The sequence below is a fragment of the Falco naumanni genome, chromosome 7 (genome assembly GCF_017639655.2).
Source record: "Falco naumanni isolate bFalNau1 chromosome 7, bFalNau1.pat, whole genome shotgun sequence".
Classification (NCBI taxonomy): domain Eukaryota; kingdom Metazoa; phylum Chordata; class Aves; order Falconiformes; family Falconidae; genus Falco; species Falco naumanni.
The window spans coordinates 4,897,805-4,923,776 of record NC_054060.1 but is presented as its reverse complement, the minus strand read 5'-3'; the positions used below and the strand labels follow the sequence as shown (position 1 = coordinate 4,923,776).

General features: G+C 39.6%; 1 protein-coding gene across 7 annotated transcripts in view; it reads left to right on the top strand.

Moving 5' to 3' along the window:
• The window catches only part of MAP2K5 (mitogen-activated protein kinase kinase 5), a 140,332-nt gene that overhangs the window by 27,144 nt on the left and 87,216 nt on the right, over positions 1-25,972 (top strand). For all 7 annotated transcript variants that reach the window (XR_005828869.1, XR_005828868.1, XM_040600609.1 and 4 more), the window contains exons 8-11: positions 3,346-3,410; positions 19,088-19,127; positions 25,186-25,254; positions 25,348-25,429. Coding sequence is in view for 5 of the 7 variants with exons in the window: in XM_040600609.1 (XP_040456543.1) it covers positions 3,346-3,410; positions 19,088-19,127; positions 25,186-25,254; positions 25,348-25,429 (256 nt within the window). In the remaining 2 variants the exon portion in view is untranslated. The remainder of the gene's footprint in view (positions 1-3,345; positions 3,411-19,087; positions 19,128-25,185; positions 25,255-25,347; positions 25,430-25,972) is intronic.

Genomic DNA, 25,972 nt, shown 5'->3' with positions numbered 1-25,972 from the left:
CACCCTGATCTCGTAGGAGTTAGATTGCTTTCTGTCGAGAGAAACCGCTTTTTGTTATGCTGCATTGCGCTCTGCAAAATTTGGGCACAGACCTGTAACTGGAGATAGGTTTCTAGTTGTAACTTTAACTTTTTCTCCTTTTGGGGGATTTAAGTCACACTTACGATTACTTAAATATGGGTTGGGTTATTATTTTTTATTATTTTTTGGCAGTTTATGCTTTCAGGCATTCATAATGATATTCCTCTAGTAGTTTCCATTTAGGTTTAATAAGGAATTCATATTAATCATTAAAAGAAGGGGACATGATTCTTCAAGATAATCAAATATTGACAGGTTAGAAATAGCTTTCTGCCTAGGTTCATTGATATAGGTGATGTGATATAAATATTTATTTCTTTTCTGTCACTCAGAGTAAATGCCACCAATTGATTCAGCATTGATATAGTGTCAACAGTTCATAAGAAACATTTGACTGGCTTGTGTTTTCCGATTAGTCTCTGCTCTATAAAGTGGGATTTACTAAATCTCTTCAATTGTCTGCTCATAGAGTGTGACTGCTTTCTGAAACCATTATTGCTTCGATTCGTAAAGCAGAGGTATGGCTATAGGACTTTGCCTCTGTCAGGCCTCTACATATAAAATAAGGATTAATTGAGCATTTTGTTTTTAATGATTTACAAGAGATAGACGCTGATTTCTTTCAAAAACAGCAGGTATAAGCAAGGGATGTTTTGTTTGCTGATCCGTAATTGAAGTCTGTTTGGCTTTTTCATTAATTCTGTTAATATCGGCATCCAATCAAACTTGCTTTTGCAGGTTTAATATTCCAGTCCTTACTGTTGAGTTCATTGTTATTATGTTATCATTTTATGATTGAGAACCCAGTTTTCCCAGTAAAATAAATAAATCACCACATGTTTTTGGCATCTTTATTTGAGCCAGTAAATCACGCTTTATCTCTCGATCGGTTGCTGGCAGATACTTGCTCCACCCCAGTCTTCCTATTTCACCCTGGGTTTCTGGTTGCTCTTTGAAACAGTGCCGGGCTGGCAGCGGGTGCAAGCGGCGCAGCGTCAGAGGACAGAGCTGCTCCTGTCCCTGCCTTCTAGGGAACGGTGTGAAGAAAATAGTCTGCTTTTACCAATTAGCAAAAAGCGGGAGACAAGAAAGTATGCTTTACGTCTCTGGTTCTGCTCAATTTGTTGCTTATAACTTGCATAACTACAAAAAATTCTTCTTTTCCCCCCTGAAGAAGCAAAGGTGCAAGTGTGCGTGGCTTTGTGGATTCATTTGATTTCTCCTAAGAGTTTTGTTTAGAAGAAGATTGCTGGCAGTATAGGAAAGAGGTGTTTGTTGTTACCTCAAAGACTGGAGAATTAAAGTCCTCCAGCTTAGAAGAGCAGAACTCCTTAAACACGGTGTGAGCTTTAAATTAATGAGTTCTACAGTCTGAGAGAAATTGTTTTTAGTGCAAGGGATCCAGTATAGATTCTTTACATATTTTAAAACCCATTCATGAATTATCATTCCTCATGAGGTGTCTTCCCCCCCCCCCTTTATTTGCGTTTTCTGATTGATGCAAGAAGCAACATAGCTTTCAATAATAAAACAGATTTTAATTTTCTTCATAAACCTTGATAGTTGGATGAGCCATTTCATACCCTCTGATGATATCTGGCCCAGGTTTAACTACAACTAGGTAATAATGTAGAGTCAGCTTCTGATTTGAGGCATTTTGAATTTTCTCAGAACTCGGAGATTTAAACCTCACTGGAAGAAATGCGTTGTGTTTCCTGTGAGAAACAAGCTCGTTTTTTATTCAGGTAGTGAAAGGAAAGAACAGAAATTTTTGAGTTCATAATTTCTGTCCATAAAATATATTATTTTAAATCAATTAAATATTCAATTTTCTATTTGTAATTCATGCTGAGTGTTGACTCTTTAGGGCATTTCAGCTTTCTTCCATCACTTTCTTGTTCCAGTTGAAACAAAGTTCCTTGTATCTTCACTGACATCATATCAAAGGGGATTCTTAGACGTGGCTTAGTAACTGAAGGGCACGTGTCCCCACTGAATTTTAAAAGCTGTTTCAGAAGTTGGATAAATACAGATAGCTCTGCGTGCCCTCACCATGGTGCTTGCGGTACTTGAAATTGCTAATTTGAAGCTCTCTCAGACGTGCTTACATGATCTCTAATCACATCAGAAATAGCAGACCAGACATATCATTAGGGGGATTTGATGCCTTTTAACACACAAAAATGACAGTCATGCCAACTCACGTAAAATATTTAACTTGGTATCCCCTAAAATTTAAATAGTTACTAGAAACATGTTAGTGTTTCCTAGGAAAATAGCTTTTCAAAATGGGATTTGCCCTATCATTTATTACTTACAATGGTCAGGCAATGGGGGAGATCATTCTGGAATAGAGAATGCATACAGCTCAGAATTTATTCTGATTAAAATATTTTTTTTCAAGTATACACATGTGTTACAAAAATATCTTTAGTGATTATTTTGTTTTTAATAGGTGGCTTAGCTGGAGAAATCAGTATAACTTTATTTGTACAGGAGAAGGTTAAATTGTAGTTTTACATTTGAATTGCTCATTCAGCAATATAATAAGCTTTTATAAAAGCCATATCAGAAAGATCCCGAGTTGCAGCAGTTGGAACGTGCAGTGTTTGTTACCAGTCTTCTGCTTGTACGTCTGAGGATGTTGTCATATCTGGAGAGTTGTCCCACTGAACAGAAAGACTGAAGCAAGCGATTACTTGTGTATTTCAAGGAAAATGATTTTTATTGGGTAACAATTCAAGACCTTGTTTCTAAAGATATGCTTTGGTTAAAAGGTATATAAATGAAGCACTGTGAGGCAATCCTACTGACAGAACTGTCACTCAATTAGTATCAATTATGCCGATTCCAGAATAAATCAGAAACTTTTCTAGCCATACTTAAGATGACAGTTTTCTGTTGGATTGTTTCCATTCACCTCCAACTTTGGCTTTGGTTATGTGCTGTTCTGGAGACCCTTTTCCTATCAGTATCTGTGACCTGACCCTCTTGAGCTATATTATATCATTCCATTTTGACACCTTTTATCAAACTTTAATGAAATGACCCAGGCAAACAAATTGTCATTAAACTTTCCATCACTTTGTCCCTTGGTATCGTCTTTTATAAATTGGACAGCAAATGTTGTATTGATCTTCTCGTTCTTGCAGCTGAACTTGAAATGACCCAGACTGCTTGTTGTTTATGGCCTAGAGTTGCTTTTCCTTGACATTTCCATCCACAGCATGACATCTCTTTTGTTTTTCTTTCTTTCTTGTGGAGATGAATGAACAAGACATACGGTATCGAGACATCCTCGGTCATGGCAATGGAGGCACAGTCTACAAGTGAGTGTTGAATTTCACTTAAAATTTTTGAAAATAAAATTTGACAGCGCTCTTTTATTATTACTGCTTTTTTTACCCTTCATATTTGTATTGAGATGTAGGTGAGCCATTGCTGCTATGCAGAAAAGATTATAAAATAAATTTTTAATATAAACTTTTTAAGAATTCTCTTTACATATTTACAAGGTATCTGCTATTAGGTGCCGTGAGGGCTGGTGCATTTTTATTATCTTTTTAATACTTAGCTTTGAATCCCTGCTGGGTAACAAGTTAATGGTTCACAAGTGGAACTTGAAATGTCCTGGAGCATAATGAATTGCCTTCAGTATTTGCAATGCCATTATTCTTGCTGGCTTACCACGCCCTTTGCTAGCCCAGCACTGAGAATGACACCAGTGGGATGTGATGGCACCATTGCTCTGCCTTTCTCTAGCAATTCCAAATTAGTAAATGCCCCTTTTGCTGTTGCAGTGACTTCCCTCCTTACAAGCAGTTTCACACACAGGCTGATGAATATATTAAATGATAAACTCCCCCAAATTTTGGTAGTGAAGCTTATACCCTGCAGCCAGTATTAATTTTAATATTGTAAAGATTATAATAGCAGAGAGATAGTTTTCTCGACAGGAAAGTCTTTCTCATGCATAGTGCAAAGTTTAAACTACATAATGTAATATCTGGTACTTAATAGTCTGCAGTGGTGTATGAAAAATATTCCACTAGGAATTAAGAAATCCATACTTCGTAAGAAAGCCCTGAGGGAGTAATAAAGGTTTCCTCCAGAGAGCTATTTACCATATACAGTAACCCAGCATCCCATTATGATTTTGTTTATACCTTAGACATTTTAACTTTGATATTAACATTTTTTTAAAATGTTTTAAAAGCTACGGTGCATTTAGTTTAATTTCTAATTGGCTGCCAACATTGCAAAACGACCCTACTTGCAGAAGGTTTAATGAAAATGGACTTCTGAAACCTTAAAGGAACAAAGCCAGTCTTTGAATGGACTCTTCAGAAATCAGGTTAGCCTTGTAGATGGACCGTAGTTTAGAAATCTCATTGTTGTTCTCTTGCAGAAAGACATTCCCAGACCAAGGAGCTTGCAGAAACGGTGTTGTTTTCTTACTTTACAATAAGAAATATTTGACAGAGAGTGTTGAACTTAGCTCAGTCAGTGACTTCTTGGTGTTTCTGGATTTAGAGAAGGTTGCTTCTCTTCCCCATGTATGGCTGGAGGCTCCGGGAATGGATCTTGGTTGGAGAAGCATCACAGAGGAGGGCCACATGCTCTGGTCCCTGTGGAAGGCACTTGAGGCACAGTTAGGGACAAGGAATATCCCACGGAGTGACGGAACCCATGCATGCCATTGTTACCCAGTTTTAGGTTATTTTCCTTGGAGAAGTAGCTGAAATAAGGAGCCAGTAATGCGAAATCGTGAGCAGTGCAAGGGTGGTCATACCTGGTCATACCCAAAGTCTCTCCCCTTCATCCTGTGTCTAATAGCGGCCAAAGTGTAAGGAGTGTAAACCAAGGCAAGTGAACGTGTGCTTCACTAATGTCTTTGCCCTGAGGATCTGCTGAAAACGTCTGTTTGTCAGCTTGGGTCTGCCCTGCTCACAAGGAGCAGCTCTGTTCCGTGTTCAGTGCATGTGCCTGGTGCATACAATGATACGGTGCTTTTAGGTACAGAAGGTGGTATAAAAATATCTCATTCTTTTATAATGTTGCCACATGCGTAGTATATATTTCAGATTTCATAATATGGAGAATTTGGATAAAATGCTACGTAAAGCCAAACTTACGCTTTTTTACTTCTTTTTGTATTTATCGAAGGTAGTATAGTTACATGCCTGCTTTTTGTTTAATTTGACAAAAATATTTTTATCTTGTGATGAATACTACTTTAGGAAGCACGGTGAAGGAACAGAGATGTGAACACTCAAGGCACAGAGGATAATAGCGCAGGAGGGAATGCATAATACTGCTGGCACTTCTACATTGACTTGCTGCATTGTGTGGGCTGATGCTGTGATCTGCTTTGTTAAGTGGTTGAGAGTTGCATTTGCCTGCAATCTGGGAAAGTAAAAAAATTTACCTATAAAAAACCTGAGCCCTCTTCTGTATCAGGGAAATATTTCTACCTTTCTTTTTCCATTTTATTGCGTTCATATTTTAAATTAGCAGACTTCATAGTATTTTCTGCAGTGTGAGTGTCATTCTGCGCTGCTCCAGGGACTGTGCACCGTTCTTGCGAGTGGATGTTTTACACATTCCTGAAGTTTGACTTTCTTTGCAATGCAAGTAACAGCAGGATATAAATATGAAATCTGGTTTTCTCCCAAAACTGGCTTCTAAGCTACGCATGTCTCGCGGATCTTCCCAAATTTATTTCTTGGTGCGTTGGGTTGAAGAGTTGTACCAACTCACTCTTTCATCCCTGAAGAGCCTGTTGGCTGCCATTGTAGCAGGGAGCCGGCAGTTACCGTGCTGGGGTGATATGCTTTGGACAAAGCACAGACAGAACGTCCTACCGTGGAGCAATCACCCCTTTGTAAAAGGGAGACTGTGCTTCCTCATCGAAGGAGCGTCTGTGCTGCACAAGCCAACAAGAAATTGCAAAATGGAATACTTACAGGTAGCGGGATTGCACTAGTCATAGATAGCAGCCCACATATATTTTATTCCGGTAAATCAATGAACATTTGTCAAATAAAATTAATTGCAAACGTTTGGCTGTTTTCCTCTTCCAGCATTCCCTGCTGTTGGTTTGTTTCAGAAGAGGCGGTGTGTAGTATTGATCTGAATCTAAAGAACGAGCATGTCTGTGTGTTATCTTTTTTTTTTTTTTTCTTTCCTCTCTAGCTCTTTATACTAAGTCATATCCATTATGGCAATGATATATTATCAGCATTCAGCAAACAAGATAGCGTGTCGCAGGTCGCTGAGCAAAAATTTTCAGCCTCTCTTTCCATGTGAATTAACTACTATTGAAATAGTTTATTGAGATTGAAGTATTGATCACTTTTCATGCTAACCTTGGCTTAAGGGGGGAGAGGGGAGGTGGTTTTGTTCTCTTTGGAAGACGGTATGTTTAGTTAGAAAATGTATTTCATTTATTTGGGTTCTTTACAGCTGCAACTGTTTTATTGCTTGGAGAAGAGGTATCTTAGCTTTATTTTTATGACAGTATAATTATACTTCAGAAATACACTTGATTACTGTGTGTAGCAAAATTGTTCCAGTATATTGGCTTGGCCAATATTGCTATACAAACAACTTTTCAGTCAATTGAGTCTGGTAAAAAATCAATACTTTATAGCAATATTTCTAGTGAGAACTTGCTGAATCTATATGTTTTTCCTGTTCTAAACCAAAGGGATTTTATAGTTGTTTGTCTTCTTATTTTTCCCCTAGTTTTTGATACACTATTATCTTAATTAAGGAGTGGTAACAATTAGAGAATTAGATATGGCAAAACCAGTTCATTTCCTTGCTTTTAGATTGTCTGTATATTCAGAAGTATGTGAGAACATATGAACAGTCCCCAACTGTATATTGAATATACAAACAAATCGGAAAGCAAGAATTCTTCCACTGGTGTGTAGTGGGAACCGTGTACCCTGTCTTGAGTAAGATTTGTCTAGAAAGCGATAAAATCTGCTGTAGCAAAGACTGAAAGCACCTTAGTGTCCTTCTCTTCTGTTTACCAGTTGTAGGTAGTTTACCTCATTAACTGGGGTTTCCACAAGACCAGTTCTGTGAATTTTTGGAAACTCTCAGCTGCCATTATTTTGTGGAGATGTGCATCTTTCCTGACAAGAGGGCCCCAAGACTGTTACACTGGTAGATGAACAACCCTGCAGCTCTGTAACAGACTTTCTAATCGTTTATCAACTATTTTATAGAAGCCGGTAGGATGGAGAATGAATAGTTTGGGCTGCTTCACAGCAGAAGAAAACAGCTGTGTATCAGTCCATCTATTGTATTTACTTAAAATGCTTTTTTGGAAAAAAACATTCACAGGTAGGTCCAAAGGATGTTTAAAATATGTGCTTCTGTGCTGCATCTTTTAGCTCCATCGTTGGCTGCAGAGCTCTCAGAGACTGTTTTGATAGGATTGCTCCTTTTTTACTTGAGTGAAAGACGGTTGGTATTTTGGTTTGTAATAGGATGCGTGCACTTTGCCAGCCAGTCTCAGAAGTGTATTTTTTAGACCTAAAATCCTTAGTTGTATATATTTTGAACCTAAGCATTACAAAGTAGAGGTGAAGTCTCTCTCACATGGTATAGAATCATAGAATTGTTTAGGTTGGAAAAGACCTTTAAAATCATTGACTCCAGCCATTAACCCAGCGCTGCCAAGTCCACTACTGAACCATGTCCCTGGGTGCCACATCTACGTGTCTTTTAAAGACCTCCAGGGATAGTGACTCCACCACTTCCCTGGGCAGCCTGGTCCATCCTTGACAACCCTTGTGGTGAACAAATTTTTCCAGTACCCAATTTGAACCTCCCCTGGTGCAACTTGAGACCGTTTCATCTTGTCTTGTTGCTTGTTACCAGGGGAAAAGAGACCGACGGTCACCCCTCTACTATCTCCATATCTAAAGTATCACTATTTCCTTCCTTTATATACAAGCAGAAATAATGTTTTTCTCTTCTTTCATGTTTTCTTGTTTTTGCCTTGCCATCGTAGCTAATGAGAAGGGTGATGTTCAAGGAACTGTGTTTAGGGGATGGTATAGCCTTCTGTGTGCCTGGGATTTTTTTACAATGTGTGTTGTGTATGGTTTGTAAATCTTTGGATTCTGTTAGAGGACTCTTCATGAGCAGCAAGCTATAACGCTTTGTATACTGAAATAAACGTAAAGCCCCAATGATGCCGTAATTAATTTGTGAAGTTACCTAGTGTCTGGGGGAGAGGGAAGAAAAGGGAGAGTTGGTTATCATCTTAGCAAAACGCTGTTAAACCAGACGGCTTCACTTTAAGTTGAGTAATTGGGAGAGAAGTGGCTGTTGATGATGTACCACCCAGAAGAATTGTATAGCTAGGGAAAATACGGATAAATGCGGAAGCTTAATTTGTTTGAGCAATTTACTTGAGCAGTTTTGCTGTTCAGTTGAGTTGTACATTCCAGCATATGCCCGTTTCTTTATTCTCTATCTCAACCAACCTTGGGGTGCCCCATTAGCACATTAAACGTAGCGCGTGGCAAGACAGCTGGAAAGTTGCTATTTCTTGCAAGACAGCCTGCAAACTGTGCCTTGCGAGTATATTGCACATGCTCTAATATTAGCAGAGGAAAGAGTTCTGGAGCGAGGAAGCTGGAGATTTAGCAGTGTTAGAGAGTTAAGGGGGGTGGAGATGATTTCGCTCCCTTTGCTGGAGTGGTGATGGAGCAGCCATTGCCTTGAGGAGCTTTGGCTCAGCAAGGTTTGCTCCTTCTGGCTTGTCCCGTGGCTCGAATGTGGGACACTGGTGCTGTCATGAAGGAGCCTCCCTCAAGCGGGTCTCTGCAGTCCCGGTTTGTTCTTTAGAAGCGGTCACTATCATGCTTCTCAAATGCTGTGGGAAGCCAGTCTAATCTAAGCAGAGCAGTTGCTCTCCTCTGTTCATTGGTTTCCGTTTTTCTGTATGAATATGCAATCCAGTAACAATCATTTGCCCCTCTTTTAATTTCACTCATAGATTATTTTGGCCCTTTTGCAAAGGGGGCTGGTGTCACCCTGTGCACAGGGCAGAGGGTAGATGAAGACGGAGGGAAGTTATTTTCCTGAGGTAGCAAAGCGGTGACAGAAGCAGGAACGGGTCCCGTCTCTGCAGGTTGGCAGCCCGGAGCGCTGCCGGCCGACCCACGCAGCTTCACTGGGGGGGTCCTTGCCAGGGGAGGTTCTCACTACGTTCTGTACACATTGCTTGTCCCAGCCTGGTGCTTGATGCGGCTCTGAAGAAAGGACCTGCAGGCAGGTTCAGTGTTTTGTTTGGCGTTAAACCACATCTGTGGGTACCTGAAGTCTGAAAATTGCCTCTCCCTGCATTCCTGTGTTGCAGTTGTGGAGGCATTTTCCTTTATTTCCTTTCCCAGACTACATTCATTCTCTGTTTCTCTTGTTTTGCTTTATGTTTAGTCACACTGAAAAGCATTGGCACAATAATAGCTGGACCAAGTTAGAAATACCCAACCAAATTTCTGCATATTATCATTGCAGTTTAAACAAGACTGACCAGTGATTGCTGTTCACTTGTTTCTTTTGACCCTGGCTATCACTTGCCTGCCTCATAAAATCTGTTATGCACAAAAGTGCATAAAATGAAGATAAAGTACCTCCTTCAAGTCTGACAAAAACCATTCCTTTGCAGAATGGTAGCTGCAGTGAAAGTAAATAAATGAATGGACAGCAATCACAGCCTAGTTGATGAAACTGTTCAATTAAAGCACAGGCATTTACATGGTGTAATTTCCCTAAATTGCCAATGAGCCCCTTTAGACACAACCAGTGTTCAAATTGATTTCAGCATTGATTTTGGCTGAAGCTGATAAATTTCTGCTTGTTAGTTAAAGTAATTTTGCAGAAGACTTTGTACTGCAGTATTGAAGTGTTCATTTAGCTGATGGTTAAAAGAGGAGTTATTTACAGAGGGTTCTACTGTTGTTCTGAGATGGGACAATTCCCCGGTCATCTTTTTACTTTTAATTTTTAAGCTTCAGTATACAATCAATAGGTTATTGAAACTGATTAAAATGTATCCAGCCAGCTGCCTATGGCTGTTTAATTAGAAACTGGATGATTCTTAAATTAAAGTTGTTTTGTTTGCATTGTATGCCCATAGCTTGGAAGATTAAGCAAATAGTAATCCTGAAAATTTGAGTTTGTTCTTGTTACCAACGCGTGAGGTGCTGTGTGAGCTTTCTTAGCGGCTTGCCCCAGTGCGGGCAATATAATCTGTTTCTTGGTTACAAATAACACTCGGCATAGCAGAGAATTGTGGAATTCCCCACAGCCACTCTATGCCAAGCGTATAGACACCGACTGTTCCCTAACATAGAATACTTTTTTAATAATGCTTTCGCTCATAGATGTGAACATGAGATGATAAGGGGCAGAAGAATGTGTATTTATGTAGGAGTCCTTTTTTACCATTGTGCTGCCTGTGTTTCAGACTCTCTCCTTAATCTCTGTTTGATATCTCTGTGAAGAACAGCGGGTGTGACAACACCAGCGAGGTGGTCGTTGATTTTTCCATTTCTTTTCACCCCAGACTCTTTGAAAACACTCACTCAAAATGCTAAAAATTAACTGCTTAGATACCGCACTGGTCATCATAAGGATTAGCCAGCTGTACCCAGCTCTGACGTATACCACCTTCCCTGTACGTCACGGCAGCTGTTTCAATGACGATGGCAGGGCACAGTACGAGAGGAGCGATGCCAAAATTGTTTCTAGCACATTGCTCGTGACGATGGTATCTCGGTGCAGTCCAGTACTGAATGGAGCGGTATAACTAACCTCGCGGTGTTTGTGCTCTCAGCCTGCTCCTCGGGAAGCACAAGCTTCCTACTGGAAACCGAACCATGATTAGAAGAAACCACTTTTTCAGCTATTATGGTGAATACCTAGAAAACTTTTCCTTCTTGGCACAGTTCTGTTTTCTTACTATTGGTGATTACTGAATTACTGAACAGCTCTGTTTTTCCTTAATAGTTGTTATGAACACATCTCTTGTGAACAAATGGTTTCATAGCACAGAGAATCCAGCTTTAGGTCTTCTTGTGGAGACATGTTAGCATCTGAATTGCCGTCACCATAGGATGTGATGTCCTTTTTAGCTCACTCTGTTGCTTCACATTTCTTCCTAAAACTGTGACGGGCTTACTTTATACTGGCAGACTTTATGCTGTGTCAGCGAATGCCTGTCCGTGTCAGTCTAAGCTTATGACTGCTCTGCTCTCTTTTGTCCTTTCAGCTAGTTTAAAGCCAGCCGCTGAAATACATTACTGTGTCTGCATCTGATCTGGGTTGGTCCTGTGGTAGTGAGTGACCTAGTATGGGTGCTGGTGGCACCACAGCCACCTCAAACAGCGTCGAGGCTAAGCCCCCTCCGTGTTTAGTCCTTTCTGTCTGTACGTGCCTCTCTAGGGAATGGGGGCTGAATTGCAATGGGATGGGTACAAGGAGAAAGACTTGTAATCCATTTTTCAAAGGGTGACCCTGAGCTTTTGGCTGCAGTGGAGAAGGAAGACTCGTGTAAGTGGTAACAGATGGAAATAGTAGTAGTAGGTTACAGCATGAAAAGAGGTGAGGGATTCATTCTGCTGTGCGTGGGCTTGGATGCCAGAACTGCCTCTTTCCCACAGAGATGGGTTAAGTGAGACATTTTGCTATCCGGCATTTTCTTTATGCAGTTGCTAGTGCCAATTTTGCTCTTTTTAAAAGTTTAAAATTTAGATACAAGTATTTTTTGTTTGTTTTCTAGTTTAACAACAAATCATTTTGCAATCAGTACTCAAGCATCTGTAATGGGATTTTAGATAGAGGAGAGGTTGGCGTAGATTGCTGTTTGAACTAGCGCAGTCCCCATAAAAGCTCCTTTTTACAACTGCTGTGCACTTTGGATTTCCTGTTTTAACAGCCAGAGAGTCAGGCTAATGTGTTTGTCTATTGCAGAAGGCAACAACTGTCAAAGTGTTTATTTCCTAGAAACAATTTGAATCTGTTTCTTTAGATGGCCATCAGAGTACGTGACGATTCTGTCATTAGACTGCCAGAGTCTGACCAGGAGCCCGACAGACAGTGGCACTACTAGGAAAAAAGAGCGGAAAAAAGGAAAAAATTAACAGTAAACCAGATCTGTGGTGATTTGCTGCATATAGTTTGCAGCTGGTGACTGGCATGTCATTCTGCAGTGCATAATACTTAGAGAATTGTATTCATCTTGCGCGACACTGATGCAGTCATTTCGCTCTAGGTTATTTCTCACAGGGCAGGAAAACGTTCAGTTTGACTTCATTCGATGCCCTTACATCTGAAGGTGCTGCTTGCTACAACCATAGCATTTTGTGTTAACTTTCTAACTCAAATCAGAAACCCAGGACTTCTATGCCTATGTTCGTTTCTGTTAGGAAATACTCTGCCTCAATCCCAAAGAAAAAAAAAAAGACTTTTTGTATGCGTTACTCTGTGTGCTGAGTGAGGGGGGTGTCTGGAGGGCTTCCTCTGCAGTTCCTCAGCGCAGTGAGCTGGCACAGGTAAGGTGAAACAGGACAGTATTTGTGACTCTGAGTCAAATGGTGTTTTGATGGGTTTTACATCAATATGTAAATTTAAAAAATAACGTAAAAAAAATATTGTAGAAAAATTATGTTAAAAAAAAATATGTATGATGAGTGCATACCAGGGTGTGAAGCAGAAGGAAACATATCTGGGAGAAAGGACCTGAAGTATCTACTTCTTATTTTTACTTTGTGGCCTCAGGTTGCCACCTTGGGAAGTGCAGATAGTTAGGAGAAACTTCTTCGCAAGTGAGATGGTACGGCACTGTAACAGGGCATGAGAGAGGGAGGGGATCTCTGTCCTTGGGGAGAGATGGACATAGCTAAGTCTGTATTCATCCACTGCTACAGTCCCACTTCAAGAGGGACGTTGGATTAGAAGGTGTGCAGAGGTCCCTTTCAACCACCCTTTTGTCCACTGAAAGCATCGTTCAGCAGAATGACACCAACACTTCTTGTGAGCCAGTAGAGCTACAGCAGATCCGAGTTTGTGGCATTAGCCATAAGTTTCCCTGGTACCTCAGCGAGAGGGGAGCGTTACATCCCTGCATCCTGCGGTCACATCGCTAACGTAACGGTACTGCCAGTATATAATTTTGTCATATTTGCTGATGTGAGTTATATTTCTAGAAATAAGGGAACGGACTGACTCATTGGCACAGCAGACAGGTCATGGCTTTCCCTTGAATCATTTGGTCTTGCCAAGGAATATCTTACTGATTAGAATTTTTTTTCTGTGGCTATTGGGGGAGAAATAGAAAAATAGATCCTGGTGGCCAGGGTGAAAATGAGAAGCAGGATCTACTGCGTGGTAGGCTGCTGCAGGCTTCCTCAGTGCTTTTTTGCATCAGCATTAGCAGCATGATATAATTCTAATGAATTCTTGCTTCTTAGTATTGTGTTTATTTTACGTTTGGAGAAAAGAGTAAACTCAGTTTGTAGTAAAAAGGTTTTGTATATGTTAGGAAAAGCTGTTTGAGAAAGCTCAGGCCCCTTTGCATACTCAGTCCATCCTTCTGATGTGACCGTCCTCAAGTCACTCGTATATGGGCAAATGCTTTACAATTAAAAATTAGAAAACAAATTCAGAATTGCTGTTTCTCTTGAGTGCCTGCATGTGGAAAGCTGAAGGTTTGTTCTTTGCTTGCCATGGAAGAAATTATACCACAATAACAGCAAGTAGTGCAGCTCCCCACTGTGCTTTTAGGTAAAAATTTCTCACAGGAAGAATATAAAATTGTTAGTCTTAGCAAGTTGAAGGAGGGAGAAAATTTTTGTTTGACTTCTAAGCTGCTTGTTAAGAAGCTTGTACATGTTTGTTTCATTGATTTTATTCGTTTTCCTTTTGAACTAAGCAAGTAGAAACTCACCATATTCGGCATGTGAATTTTTTAGCTTTAGTTATTAGGACAGGCTGTAGTTTATTCCATAAAGAGATTTGAGCCAAAGCATCTTATCACCTGTGGTTATCTTCGCAGTAGACCTCCAGAAGAACAAAGCAGACAATGTGAAATTCAGTTACTTTTTTCTTCTTTTTCTTTTTAAAACAGAAACCAGCTGCTTCTGACGCTTTCATTTTTTAATTTGCTTTCCTGTAGAAACACATCTTATATACGGGGGGAGAGATGCCGAGGAGTTGGCAGTTCCCCCAAAGCCCTATTCTAGTTTTCCATGATATCGATTTTTATTTTCTGGAACACAAGGGATGCACATGCCATGCTCCACAGTCCATCAGAAGTTTTTCCGGCTTAGCTGGAGGGCTTTGTTCAAGCAGAGTGCGCGCTCGCTCACACCGTCTTTCTTATTCCCCAAAATAACCCAGCCTTTGCCGCGGAGCTGGGCAGGCTGCCTTTGCGGCTCTCCCCGAGGGGCACTCTCGGTCCTCAGAGTTAGAGGGAACAAAGTTATGCTAAAGGACTTGGCTCGCATGGGTCCCTTCAGGGCTTTAACTGTCTAGGGATATGGTTAATAGTCAAGGTTAATAAAATATTTGACACAACTGTGCCAGCCTTGCTTAGAAACTGTTCAATGTAATAGATGTAGGGGGCTCAGAATAACGAACTCCAGTGGGAATGTGAAGGAAGAGATTTACATTTCTTTTCCCCAGTGGGAATGTTTAGAAATCCGCGGTGTTTGAAGTCTGCCTGTCCTTTCCTTACCCAACATGTGGTAGCTTGAAGCCAACCTCTGTGCATCACTAGGAGAACTTCCCAAAAGGAGATGTCGGCCGCTTCCCCCACCTCACAGATGCCAGAGCAGGGGGGAGGGCAGGCCCCCCAAAGCTCACCTTCTCCCTACCTTCCAGCTTTCTTGCTCCATTTTTCCTCTTTCTTGGAGCTTGTGCAGTGCTTTCTACCACACAGCCTCTGTTGCTGGAATATTGGGTTTTTTTCCTGAGGAGGTCTGAAGGTTGCTGCTTTCTTTCCTCCATCCTCCCTGAAGATTTCTTCCTCCTTTTGTGAAACCCTTAAAATATTTGTTGGGAGAGCTACTAGTGTAAGTTATTAAAACTTGGTTTTAATTAAGCAACAATCTTTTAGCTTGGTCCCTGCACCAAGTACTGCTAATATGCATAAGGGATGCACCTGCATTTACTTCTTTCTACCATACTGTTCATCACCTTTCTCCTCATCTAGCAGCGTTAAATGCGTTACTAAAGTGAGTGCAGGTTTTGTCTCTTATCTGCGTTGGTCATAGAAACAAAAAAATACTTCCGAACACAAGAAAGAACAGTTTGCTTCCATGGAGAATTTTCATTTTCTGGGCCAAATGAGTATGACTTAATTTCTAGTTTCCCATATATATCCTGAGACTTAAGATGCAATTTTCAGTCACTAGCCTTTACTGTTCACTTTGAAGATGTCACTGCAGATCGGTTAGAGACACCTACAACTTTTTGCACTGTCTGGTCTTTTTACAGATGCACATCACCTATTTGCAGTCAGACTTTGGTGAATTCGAAAAGGATTTATCGTCTTGTAGGATTGGTATCCCAAAATGGATTCCTGAGCTTTCCTTTTTTTTTTTTTTTCTTTAAAAAAAATACTTTGATCGTTATCCTCTGCCTAAAAAAATGCTGTGGATACCATAGCAAACAACTGTCTCTTTTTCAAGAAAATAAAATAGGTGCAGCTTATTGGACTTTGGTTTCTTTATGTGCAGAAATTGGGCACCAAATGAATTGCCTGTTTGCTGTTGCGTTTATTTTTTTTCTACTATTTTAATAAATACTATGTCATTGTTAAAAATGTGTATTTTAAAAGTATTTTTAGTATCGGACAAATTTGTTGTTATGGTGATGATTAATCTCATGCCATTACCATCAGTTTGCACTTAAAAAAAATAAGACATCAAGTTTACGGTAGATGCAGCTCTCCAACTACCCCGGGTGGGATGATCTGGATCAGGGCCTGCGTAAGAATATATTCTTTATTTGTCCCAACATCTGTTAGGAGCTTCCTTTCTAGAGAGTAAAAAGAGCACTCCGTGCTGTGGCATTTGTCTTACAAATTCCTAATGTAATGGAGAGAGAGACAGGGAAGGGGAAGCGCACCCAGCAACCTGCTTCCTGCAGTTGGCAAATTGCAACTAAATCTAAATAATAACTATTCTATTTTTTAATAGTTGACACTGGCATCAAGTGTTCAAAGTTATTTTTCAGCTTCTGATGGCAGAAGTTGGCGTGCTCTGATGTAGTACTGTCTCTTCGATTTCTCCTTAACGATAAATGATTTATAGCCACCTGCTCTCAGTCATCTGTTACAGCTTTTGCGGTGGGTCAAAAGCAAACCAAAACCAAACCCCAACAAAAAAGGGCAGAGGAATGAGCTTGTTTTCCCAGAGCTTGGTTCTGCAAGGAATGAAATTTTGCAAAGGTCAAAACAGTGTTTTCCTTGAATATTTTGCATTTCAGTGCATTTAATTTCTGCTCTTTACATTTGTCTTTAAGTTGTTCAGTAGCTATTTAGCAACTGTTTTCACTCGTCTTTAACATCCACTTGTCTTTACTGTTAGGCACTGCTCAAATGCATTCCTAGCAAGAGGAGTTGCTGTTGTAACTGTTTATTAGGCAGCATCATTTGCCTACCATCCTGGAAGATTTTTGAGCCTGTGTTCACTGAAATGTACAGCGTTGCTGGGGAACCTTTTGCATTTTGCTACTTGGCTTCGTCTAGTGATCTGGTTCTACAGTGATGAGTTTGTTTATTTGCTTTCGGCGGTGACAGTGAAATCTGAGAGAGTTTACTCTTTTGAGATGAGGCCTTCATATTACTTACAGAGTATGAATATTAGTTTAATCTCCTCGTAGACATCTGTAGACTTACTGACAGGTGCAGTATGCACAAAAAAGTATGTTTTTCTCCACGCTGTGCAAATTATTCTGTGGGGTATTTTTTTTAGCGCATCCTTCTGAAGCTACATAAAGGTACTAAATCTTCAGGCTTTAGCTGTGCTGACTGTAACCAAAATGATCAATTCCAACTTACAGTTCTACATAATATCTAACAAAAACGTTTTCCCTACACGCTCATTGGAACGGGTAATTACTGTAGCAACTACAGACTAATTTGAAGTGTTAGCTGTTAATTAAAACACTACAGAGGTGTACGGTTGTCTTTTGGTGTAACCAAAGCTCCTATTCAAACTTCATTAATCACTTTACAGTTATTGTGTTGAGGAAGGTCAGGACAATCGAGATGCCGGATCAGTCTGGAGTAAACAAATTCCTTTCCTCCCAGGTAGCATGCCATTTGCAAAGCCACTGGACACGCTGTACCCATGGGCATGGTATCTCCTTTGTGATCCAATTCTCAGCAATAATTAAATGTTAAATTGGTACTGTCAGTGCTCTGTAAACCAAACCAGGTATCTGCCCTCTGCTGGAAATTTAACCCAAACTTCCACGGATGAATTGGCGTGCATCATAATTAAATAATCAAGTCTTCCCTTTTAATTCACTTGGAAACAGGAGATCTCTCTTATGGAAAAAAGATCAGCTTTCTTGACAAGCTAATTAAGTTGCCAAACTGTCCGGCACAGTACATATTAAGCTAACAGACGTTAAGCATGCTATCTCAACCTGTTCATTTTCTTATCATTTCTGCTGATCTTAAATCCATAATGTTTTGCTACTGTTGATTCATCCATAGTTACAGCAGAGTTCATTTACTCCGTTGGATTCATTGCTTATGCATACAGCTACCAGCCTGTTCAAGCTTCGTCTGATGAATTCGCTTTTTGCGCATTGTACTGATATTAAATAACACTGATTTTTGGTATGCCTTTTTAAGCTGTGTTTGTTCCTGAAAGTTAATGCCACTTAGTTACTTAAATGTTTATCCATGAGTTATTAAATTAAGGTGAAGTTTTTAGAAACTTCCGAGCTATTAACAGAAATTATACAAGCGTTTAGGGTTATAAATAAGATTAAACAACACTCTCACCCTGTACTATGTATGATTTTGCATGCAAAAAACCCTATTACAGCTTTTTTCTTCTTCAGTAATAATTGTTAGAGGTATATAGTGGTAAAATGCTATTAATTCTTTAAAGTTAGTGCAACATACATGACATTACTGTGCATAGTGTCATAAATCAGTATGAGACAATAAAACTAGTGAAGAGGAAAACCTATAATGGTTTTGGGTTTATGCAAAATTACATTGGATTTTTAGTCGACAGTTTTTTCACCTACCTTTTTATTTTCTTACGCGTTCATGGTTAGGAATACACAAGTCATTGTTAAATAGCCAAATGTTTGTCTTCAGAAATTAAGACAAACTGCTCTTGAAGTACTGTGGAAAATTATTTTGGGTACATGTGAGCATTAACAATACTGCTTTCTAATCTTATGTGCGTGTATACATGCTAATCTTAAATACAAATGCAGAACATTCATTCCTCTGGTACTTTCTGTGCGTCCTTAGGTTGTGAAAAAGAATCATTACCTGTTTTACTTCACTTTAATTGATACAGCTGTGTATCCCACTGTCTTGCCACTGAAAATACCTGTAGGACTGGCAAACTGTGTGATAAACCTTGTTTATCATGAAGATTCTTGAATAATGGATATATCCTAATTTTTTTTCATTAAAGAAAATGTGAAAGTGAATAAATTCATATTTACAAGATTTCTATTATGCTGCACGAAAGTCTTCCATGTGTAGATTTTATGTAAAACATGCAGGCATAAAACCCTGCTAAATGGTTTCATTGTAAGTATATTCTTTTGATCAATTGTTTTCATCAGTCTTTCTTTAGAAATTATGTATAAAATTGGTTTAATGTAAAACGTATTAGCTGCAAGTCATTTTTCTGTGAAATTAGTGTGTACATGTTGCACATATGTATAGAGGTAATTTTATGTGATCTCAAGTTATTTAATTTTTTCCCTCATGCAGGGCATACCATGTCCCTAGTGGAAAAATACTAGCAGTAAAGGTAAGATATTACAGTAATTTTCTTTCTCTCTTTCTTTCTCTCCATTCTTTCTTGACCTTGGTTTCCTTCCCCTCCCTCTGATTGTTAGATCTCAATTTGTTTTATTGCATTGAAGTCCGCATTGTTTATGCAGGAAGACTCCAGCCCATAAATTTAGTAATTCCAAATGAGCACAGAGTTCCAAGAATCCAGGTTTTGTCCGCTGGGAATGGCTTGGCACCGCGCGTAGGTACCGCTGTGTCTTCCCATGGGGTTGTGTGGCTATGTCCAAGTGCAGCTGTGGTTTGTGCCTCTTCAGCGACTGGCATAGATGCTGCTTCGCTGTCCTGAACCCCGGCGCTGCAGGAGCGGGGATGGAAAGGTCACGGGATGTCAGCCAGTGCCTTTCTCTGCTAATGCCAAACCGTCCCCGAGGGCATATTCTTCAGAGGTCTCTGCAACCTCATTTTTAAATAAAGAGAATTTGCCTGTTTTCTTTGGGATAATATTCTGTTTTCCTAGGAGATTTTGTGGTTTAACAGATTTACTTATTTTAGTGTGTCAGCCCCCCGCCCCGATTTTCCTGTTAGCATTCTTTGCAGTGAAGCTGTAGTATTATGTGGACAGATAAATACCAGTCTGCTCTGAAGTTCAGTTAAAACAGTGGTAAACAGTGCAACTGACAACGATATTCCAGCTCTGGTGTGTAATTTGTTAAATGAAATTACATTTGTAAATTAAATTATTAATCTGCAGTTAATATCAACACAAAAATACTGAGATGTACTTTTTTCATGTATGAACAAATTTTTTTAATTTGGTGATTTTGTCAAACGATCAGTAGAGACTGTCAGAAAACAAATGAATTGTTGCGTTTGTACAATTCCAGTTAATAGCTTGGGATCTAAAAAAAGGGGGTATATTTTAAAGATATAATTTATGGAATAGTTACTTGTAAATCTGTAAAATGGGCTTTTTGTCTCCTTTCTCTTTTTTCCTGTCTTTAATCATTAAATTCTGGCATAATTGAGTTAAACTGGAAGAATGTGGGGGTGGAATAAGAGGGCAAGAGAAGGAGTGATGGGACCTGGTTGCTGCAAGTAGAATTGGTGTTAAATGAAATCTAAAGACATAAGTTTATGCTAAGGCATCAAATGAAGCATTTGTGTTTACTGGGCACTACTTACATGTATGGTTAACTTTCAGATTGGGGCTCAGGTTGTTCTGTGGTTCCAACCATGTATAATTTACTAAAATGAGGTTCTGCTCATGGTTCGGCTTTTCCTGAGGGTCACATAAATCCCTTCCCACCACTAGAAGAAATGCTTTTGGTTTTCCTATGAATTGAAGAAAAGCAGATGCTTACTACTGGATTTGAAAGTATTCTCTACATGTGGAAAATATGGAAATTGAAATAATATCCAAATAACTTCTAATTATATGGACTACAAATATCACTTGAGAAAGTTTTTGAAAGTGTCATTTGAAAAAGTCCTTTCAAGTGGTAACAGTCATTCCTAAAACTGTCATGAGCAGTTAGAGTAAGACAGAATTCTCTAACAGGCACAAAAGTACAGAAGATGTAATTATCAAAAATAATGTTTAATACGACTTTCAGTATGGAACTAAAAAAGCTTTTCCCCTGAACGCTGGGGTTGTGGAAGGATGCTGCTTTTCCCTGGTACCAACTACATTGCTTCCTCACGTAATCTTTTTCAAGCTCTACAGAGAGCATCCTCTGTGGCAGCTCTGCTCGGCGCTGGCATTGCTGCCCTCCGGCCTGCCCTGTGCTGCTGCGGGGCTGCGGGTACCCTCAGAAGCTGCCTAGAGAGGAGGTGGAGCACGAGAAAATTCGCACAGGCAGGAGGGGAAATGAGTTCACTCTTTGCAAGGTTAATTGAAATCACCTCCCTGTGGCAAAAAGCCTTTTCCCCCAGCAATTTCACCTCCTTGTTTCCCTTGGAGTCCACGGGTTTGGTTAGTCCTGGTGGATAATTAGCATCCTGAAGATTTGGGAAACTGGGTTCTCTTGTAGATACTGCTCATGGTGGTCCTGTCACTCTCAATTATGTTTTTTATAGTGTGATTTCAGAAGAGATACTACATCCACATGTGTGTGTTGTTATAGTTTAAAATAACATGCTCACAAACTGGAGGTCAGGGGACCTGCTATGATAGTGATCGTGCCGGCTTGCTCTATTAAGAAAATTACTTAACACATCCATGGCTCAGCATACCCAGCAATAAAGAGGGGACGGTAACACCAGCGTCTTGACACGATCATCACATGGATCAAGTGTTTTGACAGACGATTACCACGCTAATGGGAACATCACTGGATAGATCTGTGAAAGTGGAGTTCTGCATTTTTGGGGCTTTTTCTGATGGTAATATACAGGTTTGATAGGACAAGATAACTGAAAACCTGTTGATTAAAATGCGTCCAGCTGATAGATAATCTTGCAAATATATTGAACAGGAAAAGAAACCAATGCTAATACCTGTTATAGACCAAAGCTATGTCATTACTTATATATTGTGACTTTTACAGCTAGATAACGTGCAGTTAATTTAATAGATTTTTCAAAGATTACTTTTTTCTAATTAGAGGGGAAAATCTGAATGAGAAATTTGAGCATACACTGGCTGATTGCCATTCTTCAGCTGCTTTTAGTTTCTTCTGCTCTTAAGCTAGCATTTAAATGGACCATTTGATTAATCATTTGTATACTGACTATAATACTCCCAAATTTCCTTTGAGTTGTACATACTGTAAAAGACAATTATGTCGCCACAGATTAAATAAGTGAATTAAAACAGAATAGCAGCTTAATTTGACCTGTGATTTTGCTCTCGTTCCCTTTAGTGGAACGTATGCCACTCCAGCAAATAGATGAAGTCATCCATGACAGCTTGTGATGAATTGCCGTATTTATACTGTATATTTTAATAGCCTCACACTAATTTAAATTGAGCACAGAGTAAATTATAATTCAGTCACTTGACTGCTTGTATTTAACTTGACAACTCATCCTTATTTGTCCTGAAGGTGTAGTGGAGAGCAGAGGAAATATGCTCAGGTATTCCTCTTTTAAAAATTAACCCTTTTCACTTGAAATATTAGGTATGTGGAGTTCATGTACCTTATAAGTATGCTAAGCAATTTCAAGATTGCTATGTTTTTGGCAGTAACTTGATAAGGAAGGTGTGCAGGAGTACTTGGACCCCCTTGCCGAATCCCAGAGGACTGCCATGTCATTTAAAATGAGGAAAAAAAGCTCCCATTGTCTAGCATGCTTTTCCAGCTCTACCTGTGAGGCACCATTTCACCTAGGTTTGAAGTCAAGGCAGACACTGGAGCTCAGAGCTTGGCTGCCCGACACCTTCCCCAACCAGCCCAGCTTACCCACGGCCCCATCCCTAGACTGGTCCTGCTCATCCGCATCCCTGAGGCTCGGTTCCCCCCTGACAGGCACGGGTGGCCAAGGACCGCTGGTCAGTGGCAACCTGCTGAGCTCCAGTGATCTTCAGGCTTTTGTTGTAGCTTCTGATGCTAACTTGTTAAGAAACTCGGCTCCTGCACGTGTTGAAAGGTGTGTGGTATTTTATGCTGGATGAATTGGGTTTCACTTTTCTGCTCTCAATAAGCCTGGCTAAAAAACAGTGACTTTTTTGCTGCAAAGTCCTTCCCAAAGGTGCTGTTTTGGAAAAGTTTGTTGTCTGATGTTGCATTGCATTTGCTTACCCCTGTTACAGTTATGAAAGTTGCAGCCAAATCCTTACTCACAGCTTCTTCGTTGGTAGCAATGGGCTCGAGGAAGTTTGTTGGTTGGGTGTTTTTTGGGTTTTTTTTGCTTTAATAGTGTTCCAACCCATGCTTAACACTGTGAGCTCACATATTCTTTAAAAGTTGTTTCACCTGTAAAAATTCTATTTTCTAAATAGGCTTGGAAATTTTATACAAAAGGGAGTATGACCGTGGAGATTGCAAATGTAGAATAAGGCAGCACTACGGAGACACTGTGTTCCTCTCTCTGTCCCACATCCCAGTGCTGTAAATAACGGAAGGTTCCTCCAACCTTGACATCAGATGGATGTCTCTCCTCTGTTGTAAGCCACACAGGCCACGCATGTTTAGGTGGAAGAAAATACTTCCGTACAACAGTTACACAGAGGAAGCGAGGCATTGATCTCCCGATTTATTCCATGGTGACATATGCTTGCCATACTGTTGCAGTACATTTCTGTACGTGCCCTACCCTATAGTATCCTTAACACTTGCAAATAGGGTAGCTCTGCTTTTGCAGGTTATCCTCAGTATTAGAATGCAGGGTCTGTATGTAATTATAGTTAATGCAAATCAGCCAGAGACCTTTCTTCTTGCCAGGTCCTGGTTGATTGGATGTCAGTGATGTATTTGACGCTGATCATGCTAACTAGTCATTGTTCAGGTCGGTGGAAGCCTTCAGAGTGAACGAGGCAGGGAAATTTCTCACTGTGAGTAGAATTTAGTGAGATAAAATTCTAATTTTGTACTGTTGACAAGATTAAATTCTGTTAATATTCAGCAGGTAAAACTGGTGGTATTCCAGCAAATTATTTTAAGTTTTTCATGCTGGAAAAATGTAAGTGAATATTGTTGGCAAATGATTATTGATCTAGACAAGTGTGTTAAACGTTTCTTGGCAGCCCTGTATTACACTTACAATTTTGTTTAGTGACAGCTTTTATAAATAACCCTAAAGCAAACTCTTGATAGAAACAGGTTATCGTTTTTTGTTTTAGACAGATTTTAATACTGTAAAACGCGTGTGTTTGGAAATGGTCTCTCTGTATTCTGTTTTGTCAGCAGTGTATGCAGCCTATAATATCTATTCTGCTAATTCTGCAAATTTCCTAGATTTGGTTTCCCTTTAGCTTAAAGTATTAAGCTGTGAAATATTGTGTGGCAGTAGACTGAACCTGGCTAAATGCATATGGAGTCCATTTTGATTTATATAGTAGTACTTAATAATTGAGTGGGCAAATCTTCAAATAATCATGGCATAGAATTGTTTGTTAAAGTTGACTTTCAGTGCTGGTTCTGTCAGAACCAGCATCCTTATTAAGAGGCTCTGTCTTGAAAATCTTGAAAATGTATAACTCTAGACAGCCTCGCCTTTGCTGCACCACTTGGTACTGTAGTTCTGGTTAGCAGCCTGGCTCAAAATGATGAAAAATGAGGGCAGGGATGAAGGAAGCAGCGGACAAGCATGTAAGCATGGCAGGGAGCGGCTGGTTTGAGCTATTGAACGCTCAAAGTCAGGTTGTTTGTGGTTGTTTTGAGGAATGCTTTGGTGATGCTTACCTAAGCATCCGTACCATCTGCTGTCATCTGCATTTTTTTCTGCATATTTAAGTGTTCTGTGTCATACAACGTTAGGAATTTATATTTGAAAAAAGGAGGTAAATATTAATGAAACTGAAATTATAGGAGTGGGTGGTAAGAGACGCTTCTTTAGGACACCAGTGAGACATTTGGAGAGACTTTCAGTTCTGCAGTACTTACTTAGTCCTCATAGTTAACATCGGCACGTTCAGCAAGACCTGGTGGGGTCACAGCCTTCCAGGCTTTTTCACAAGACATCTTTGCAGCAAGAAGAGTCGGTGCTGGGCAGGCAAGGAGGTGGCAGTGCCGAGCAGGAGCTGCGACGCGGTTGCGCTTTGGGTGAATAAGCAGCAGCTCTTAACTTCACCAGCCTGCAGATCTACCACACCGGCTCTTTACATTACGTGTGGGGCTGGTGTTCAAGTTGTAACTCATCTCTTGGTGAAATGGTTAAAACACAAACCTTGTGGTTTTCTTAGATAAAACTGGCTATAATAACTTGGTTTACTTGTAACTGACAGTTTTAAAAGTAAATAAGTCTGTCCTTTCATTTCCATTTCCTTCCGTTGCTCACGGCTGCATTCAACCCCCTATTCCTCTCTTGCCTTTTCGCACATAAGGATAACTAATACACAGATCTTTGGGGTTTTTATTTTGAATCGTTCACTTTTTATGTCAACTCTGATCATATCTCCGATTTTTGTATTTTAGGTCATACCATTAGATATAACGCTGGAACTCCAGAAGCAGATAATGTCAGAATTAGAAATTCTTTATAAGGTATATAGATTTTCTCATTTTGGTTATTCTTGCTTATAATCTTCTTACAGCAAATTTTAAAACAGGCTTCTCTCTCTTCTTTCTTTTTTCCAGTGTGACTCATCATATATCATAGGATTTTATGGTGCTTTTTTTGTAGAAAACAGAATTTCATTGTGTACAGAGTTCATGGATGGTGAGTTGTGTATCTAGTGTGCTTTCGATTGCTAAGTATGTAAATAGGAAAATCATATAAAGATGGGCTTTTTAAGAATGGAGCAAAATGCAGCAATACAACTTGAAAATGTGAAGTATTAATAACTTTGCATGTAGTTGAAAAAAAAAAACCAAACCAACAGGTTAGTATTGGGATTGTGTTATATTCTCCATGGTATGTGGTATTTTCCTCAAGTGTAGCTTTGCTTGCTTTTATTGAAAATGTAAATAGAACAGAAATAAATGCTAGCTTAATTTGTGGTTTGATATTTGAGTCTTCCATACAATCTGTCCTCGCTGACAAAACAGCTGTTCCTCACTTTTACTGTTTTGATAGCCAAAACAGATTTTCTTTTAAAGAAATCTATTAACCCAATGTCCTATGTGTTTTCAGTGGAAATCGTCTCTTAATTGCAAGACAAGGAATTATTTTCTAACACAGCTGTTTAGCAGTGCTGCGCTGAGTTTCTTTTTGAGTGTACTCTTGTTTCTCTCCATGTGAATCTTCAGACCAACAGTACCC